At 38.9% G+C, this 6,884-nt stretch overlaps 1 protein-coding gene across 1 annotated transcript in view; it reads left to right on the forward strand.

Moving 5' to 3' along the window:
• Positions 1-5,579, forward strand: part of LOC140242064 (fibronectin type 3 and ankyrin repeat domains 1 protein-like) — a 32,102-nt gene extending 26,523 nt beyond the window's left edge. The window contains exons 5-8 of the mRNA XM_072321826.1: positions 670-901; positions 2,288-2,431; positions 3,222-3,344; positions 5,439-5,579. Coding sequence (XP_072177927.1) covers positions 670-901; positions 2,288-2,431; positions 3,222-3,344; positions 5,439-5,495 — 556 coding nt within the window. The 3' untranslated portion in view covers positions 5,496-5,579. The remainder of the gene's footprint in view (positions 1-669; positions 902-2,287; positions 2,432-3,221; positions 3,345-5,438) is intronic.
• Positions 5,580-6,884: the final 1,305 nt, after the last annotated feature.

Below are 6,884 nucleotides of genomic sequence, written 5' to 3' on the forward strand. Positions count from 1 at the left end.
TTGTCATGAACTTCATGCACTGAAAGTGAGTTTGAGCTGAGATTTATGTCACAACTACTCAAAACCACTTTATGGTTTCAGCAAGTACCAAATTTAGGAGTTTTTGCACATAATAGCACCTGTGATTTGGGTATGAGAGGATTGCACACACCTGCTTGCTCATGGTTGAGAATGTGCACATACCTTTTTTGATATGATGTATTATTTCATAAGTGCATGAACAGCTGCACTTAAATGGGAATATGATGTTCAGGGATTTTATCCTAAGGTCTACTTATTTCTTCTTTTTATAGCCACTTTTTCTACTCTAATCCAAGACCTCTGACTACATTTTTCTCTACTTTGATATGCAACTTGTCTTTGCACTGCAACTGATATAGGAAGTTATAACCAGAATGGAGCTAGCTTGTACTGTCAGCATAACAAAATCAGTTGCAGTATACCTTTCACCAGGAATCCCTACAGAAAACATGAGGTGTCAAGATAAAAATTAATTGTTTGAATGTACATTAAGTGTCGCTGCATGCGTATACTTGTAAATCTGTGTTCCTGTTCTAGTCTTTACAAATATGTGTATAAGATGGATGGTCAGCCAGTGCTTGTTGGATAGTGTAATGTAGAGAACACTAAGTTTGTGACCATTGTGTACTGTGATGATTTCTCTTACAGCATGGTGGAGCTTCTTATATCACATGGTGCTGATGTCATCATGCAGAATGGCAGTGGGAAGGATGCCCTCATGCTAGCTTGTTTCGCTGGGCACCTCAAGGTGGTCCGGCAGCTGCGGGCCCAGGGGGCTTCATGGGACACCAAGGACCTGGGTGGGTCCACAGCCCTGCACTGGGCAGTGGACGGGGGTAACAAGGACGTTGTGCAATGGGCCATCATGGATGGGTCAAAGGTGAGAAACTTTCAAAAGTTTCACATTTTCTTCACGCACACAAAAAGTGGTGTTAATGACCATTATTTTGCAGATGAAATAAAGTTCTGAGTTCTGATGGCATTGCTTTACAAATCTCCCACTGACCTACAAATTAATGTTTGCTTACTTTTCTCTTTGAAATGAATTGAAAGGAGAAAGATTGTATCCTGCAGGTAGTATTATTATTTCACAGATAAATTTTAAAGGCATAATTTACCATTTGCAGATGAAAGCATTAGTGCTATAAAATAGTTCTAAAATGTGAGTTAGGGATAGAAACAACCACTGTCAAAATTTGAATCCGTATAATCGATGTTAAGTGTTGTTAAATACACAAAATGTGAACAATAGTTATAATAAAAATTTTTCCAGACTAAACCGTATACAGTTACGGTTTATTGAGAAAAACCCTGATATCTCCTTATATTTTAGGTTTTATTGCAAATATTTCATATGGTAGGATGTTTTATGATACAACAGACCTACACATATGCATCAAATATGATATCTTGAAAATTTTTGAAATCACTGCTCCCAAAGGTAAACTGGACCTTTAAGCTCCTTCACAGACCAATGGAGCATAAGGAGAATATAATTTAGTGCTTGAGTGATTAACGAACCCCTGTGAAGCTTTTTGTATCGTCCTAGCCTTCTACTTCACTGATCAAGATTTTTTTTTTCTTAACAACAAATTCTTGTCTGTTTCAAAGCTCCATTTATCATCAGAACACTTAATTAAGTCATTAACCTGACAAATTAAGAGCAAAGCAAATACCAAAATCATCCATCTGACACAGAGCACAAAGACCACAACATGTGCTTCTTTGTGACTTTCTTGGGGGTTTGCACATGTGAATCCTGTTGTTCCAATTCACCTGCTGAAGGCAAGGGAAGGAAAAGGGAAACTCCCTCTTTTGCCATTCGTCTCTTCTTTTTTTTAACATCCTTCACCAGGGAGAACAAAAGAATGTGCCATTGCTTCTTTGTATTCAAAGCGGAAGACAAAAATAAAATGAAAATAAAAGAAAGGGATAAACTTTAAGAGTCTCACGCAAGCAGATCTTGAAAACTCATAAAACTGTCTGGATGACTGGAGTGCTTTCGTTTTTTCTTGTCACGCCTTCACTTTAATGGGTGCCTGGGAATTGTTTTGAGGGTATCTCTCTGTCTGTCTCATATCTCAGTATTGTGATCCAACACAAACTGTTCATTAGATTATCTTGGTACCAAGCCAAAGTATGCTACATGAAGTGCAGGTGTGATGAGTATTAATTTGTCAATCAGTTGCAAGTTCAGTATTCTTTTTCAAGCATATTATACAATCAGCACACCTTTGCTTTCCCTTGTTTGTTGTCATCATCTCAGATTGATGTCAGGGATTCGAGTTCAGGTTGGACTCCATTGATGCGCTGTGCTGCAATTGGAGGCAACCATGAGATTGGAGAGGTCCTCCTAAATGCTGGTGCAAATGTCAACATCAAGGACAGGGACCACAAGACGCCACTGATGGTTCGTGAAGATTAGTAGTATAGACCTCCCCAATCATACTGAATTTTGAGGAAAGAATCTGAATTGTGACCATTTCCAGTTCTTATTTCAACAGGAGTTTCATATTTTTCTGGATGATTTTACTACACACACCTATAGGAACTGCTCTTTCTTTCCTACTTTTGAGCCATATCATCCCAATTTTTCAGTCAGAAAGGTTGAGATGTCTTGTAGTAATAATAGTGAACATTTCTACCGCGCAACAGTCCATTTAACAAAATGTTCATGGTGCTTTAAGGAGTTTAAAAAAAGGAAAGGAAAGTGTGTGAAATGATATTGTGAAATTATTATTATTATTTTTTTTTTTGCATGGCTTGTTAAAAAAAAAAATGTGTTGAGGGACATTTTAAATGACTCCACTGAGGATAACTGATGTACGATGACAGGGAGTGGGGAGCAAGGTTGGATCCCCACCCCATTTTACAATCTCCTCTAATATTCATGTGATTGTAATTAAAGAATAGAACACATTTTGTACAATCACTGTGTATGTCAATTTAAGATCATACATGATGTATGTCAACAGGTACCCATTTTTAACCACAGATTTTCATGGGTCCACACATGTTCAAATTGATAAAAGTATAGATTGTTGTTTTCAGGAAATTATTGTGATATAAACTTCACCAAACCTCAGAAATCATTCAGTTCTTTTTTTTTTCTTTTTTTAAGAGCAAGGCTTACTTCATACCATCCTCTTTGATTCGCTGTAACCAGCACAACAAACTACCTTCACTCTTAATTCCTGCAGATTGCAGCGCTAAATGGGCACCAGAAACTGGTTCAGGTGATGGTGGAGAAAGGGGCCGACCCGATGGTACGGACGGAACATGGCATGTCAGCGTACGAGATGGCCAAGTCATTTGACAGAAAAGTGAGTCAAAGTTTGAATGCCCACAAGCATTCAAACTTTGTAGCATTAGAATGCGTGGGTGTGTTATGGCTTTGTGTGTATGATACCAAGAAGTGCAGATATTAATTTTGATAAATTGATCACTTTAAAATTAAAGGTGTCCGAAGGCCTGTTTTGCTAGGCCTTAAAATCAGACCCAAGTTCAATTCAATTCTCGCTATCGCCAATAACGTAAAAAGTACCCGGATGTTGATTTAAGCGTCGTTTACGGTGCATTATGGGATAGTCCGGTAGCAAAGTCACTTCCGTTCGTACGCGCGTGATACGTGACTAATGCTATTTACACACACAACCGATTGTATTCCACGTGTACTTCCTGTTTTCTCGACTTGAATTTCAGCTTTGATACGATTTGAAATGTCTCCATTCTTAAGAAATTGCTGTTAATACGACTATTGGTTGCTGCGAAGCTGCCATGTGTTGTTCGCACCACAATAAATGAAAAAATTCTACAGAAATAGGACCCTCACTGGCATGCAAGACGTGACGTGGCCGCGTGGGTGAAGTTTGCGGGTGACTCCACAGCGCAGTACGTGCGCGCGCGACTTACTAGTAGTAGTAGTAGTAGTAGGTACTTGCTTGGAAGAAATTGCTTCGGAGACAGGATAAGTTCGAGATCACAGTTCGTTCCCGATTGTGTTCGCGACACTTCGACAGAGAACAAATTAAAAAAAGATGGGCATTCCATGACGGTATCCAGGTGGGTGAATATTTTCCAGCATATTTTCAGCGTATGCAGAGATGACTGATCAGTGATGTGCACATCGATCGCATGATCAAGCAGTACGATGTACTGGTATGTGTTAGCTTATGCGTGTGGTGGTGCATGATAATGCAAGGCCGGCCGGCCTAGGGCAATGCATGCTGTGGGCTACAGTGTACGAGTATGACAGGCCTGGCAACTCACTGGCTCGGGCGGTACAGCCGCCTATATACTGTACTAGTATCCGTGGCCGGCGCGGCGCTATAGGTAAGGTACACGTACGCGCACGCTAGCGCTGTGCAAAATATGCCGCACGAAGTGCACTAAATCTTGACGAAAAAGCCACATCCGGATACTTTTTACGTCATTGGCGATAGCAAGAATTGATCTTCTATGGAACAATTTTAGGATCAATCAGTCCTTTGAAGTTAGGGACCATTTCTCTATTGAAGCTATTAGGGAACAGTGTTTTGCGCCCACATTGCCACATTCTAGAATACACCTTGAATGTTAGTATATCTTTCCCTCCCAACTAGATTCTGCTCTGAATCTGCCATAACTGTGGTTTCCTTGTTTGGCTCGATATAGTTCCACTTTGAATGAAATTAAATTCAAAGTTTTTGTTTTGACAGCTCTGTAACTGACAAAGAATTATGAACAGATTCACGATTGTTTCTCCTAATTCTCACAGCTACCTCTTTTATTGGAGATCAGCAATGTGCAGTTAGTGCCATTGTTTAATAGTTCATTCTGAAAATAGTGGATTTCCGACTTGTTTCCTACAAGATATGTTCTTTCTCCATAGAGTCATCACATGGCAAACCCAGTTTCCTTCAGTGAGGAGTTACTGTAAAAAGAAGAATGTTCACGTGCATTTAAATTTCGTGAAGTTCGCGAGCACCAACATTCGCAAAATTAAAATGCACTCGAAAGTTCTTGCCTACACAATATGCATTGGATGCCAGTGGCAACTCGCAAAGATTACGTGCTGCAAGAAAGGCCGTCGGCTCCAATTCAAGAAATTTTCGTGCTGCAAATATATCATGTTTTACAGTAAGCTCTTTCTCAAGTGTGTCATCAACTGAAGAGAAAAATTCCAGTATAAACCTTGAAAATGGCCATAATGGTGTGAGACGGTAACATTGCTGATACGCAGAGATTGCACATGCTTCTGAACAAAAAGACCAATGAAAAATTCATTTGTTTGCCTTTGGATCTATTCCTCTTGATCAGTACGAAATGTTGTATGGCACACTGGCAGTAAACCTTTGCATAGATTGCTTGAATGTTTAATGTAAAATGTCACTCTCCTCCAATTCTCACCATGATGTTTTCTTTTTTTTTCTGTACAGAGTGTGATGAAATACTTCGAGAAGGTTTTGCAGAAGAGCCCCAACAAACGTCCTTGAAGGAAGCTAGTGTTGACATCCGCCATCCTTCCACTCAATGCATACTCCATTAGCGCTTGACAGGCAGCACACCGTTTCATCTCCGACGATAAAGTAGTTTCACATCACATAATCACAGCGATCTGGGATAAACATATAATGTACCTTTATGACATACATTGTAATGTGCACTATGCAAGTTCAGAAAAATTTATCACCCTAGGGCAGGGCATTCATGGTTCTTTCATTTACGCTTTTGATAAAGAATTCAGTAGTGTAGCACATCATGCTTTCCTTTTGCCATCCTTACTTTGTTAATAGTGTTTGAGTACAGAATATCACATGGTGAACATACCACACCACTTACAGTGCAATCCCCCCCCCCACATCTGAAGAAAAATAGTAGAAAAATTGTTATAGAATATATAGCACATATTTAGATTTTATTTTGTCCAGATAGGGGAGGGTTAGGGTATCATAAATCAGCGCAAGTCAACCTACATTTACATTGCATACAATTAGGTCTGTTAAGTGTCGAAATGTGGCACACAGAAAGAGCATCCAGCCTAAACAGTTTGCACTTCCCAATAAAGTTTCTAACTCTTGACCATTCTAGAAACATTAATGTGCTAGAAGCCCCGTTACTGGCAATAAATTGAATTACTGTAAAACCAGACACATCCGTGGTATGAAACTTTCGTGAATTGGATCAATTGGCCTCTTTTCCAGCATGAAGCTTTTGCAAATTGCCGACCATGATGCCGTACAGCATTGTGCTGGCATTCAGTGCAGCATTGTGCTGGCATTCAGTGCATTGTGTTGACAGACACTTTCATGTGTTATTTTGCTAACTTCGCTAAAGTTTCGTGCCCATGAAAATTTCTGTTTTTTTGGTAGTCATTTGGGGCATCGTTTGAGGCAACAAAGTGAAATTTTTACTTTGGGTGTACCACACCATACTTTCATAATTTAATGCCATGGATGTGAATTATTGGTAAATAGGAGATGTCATATACATCTTTGATAGTTCTGGCAGCTAGTACTGAGTTGATTTTGCGTGTATGATAATCTTTCACAGGGCAATAGAAATAGTGATTATTAAATGTTTATTCTGACATTTGCATACCACAGTGTAAATTGATTGAAATATGTAATTGTAAAATGTGTTTGACTGATATTTTTGGATTGCTGCCTTTTCAAATATTCCTCAGCTTGTTACATTTTCATTTGTACTTTTATAACATTTATGAAAAAGTTCTGTGTATTTGCTATGTACTCCGTCCATATTTGGATTGAACCAAAAAGATACATATTTCTTTGTTTTCATGATATAATATTCACATGTTCACTCATTTTCTTCAAATTGATACATACCATAGTCATCAGACACTGTTCGTATTGTGAAGAATA

Source organism: Diadema setosum, chromosome 18 (assembly GCF_964275005.1).
Source record: "Diadema setosum chromosome 18, eeDiaSeto1, whole genome shotgun sequence".
NCBI lineage: Eukaryota > Metazoa > Echinodermata > Echinoidea > Diadematoida > Diadematidae > Diadema > Diadema setosum.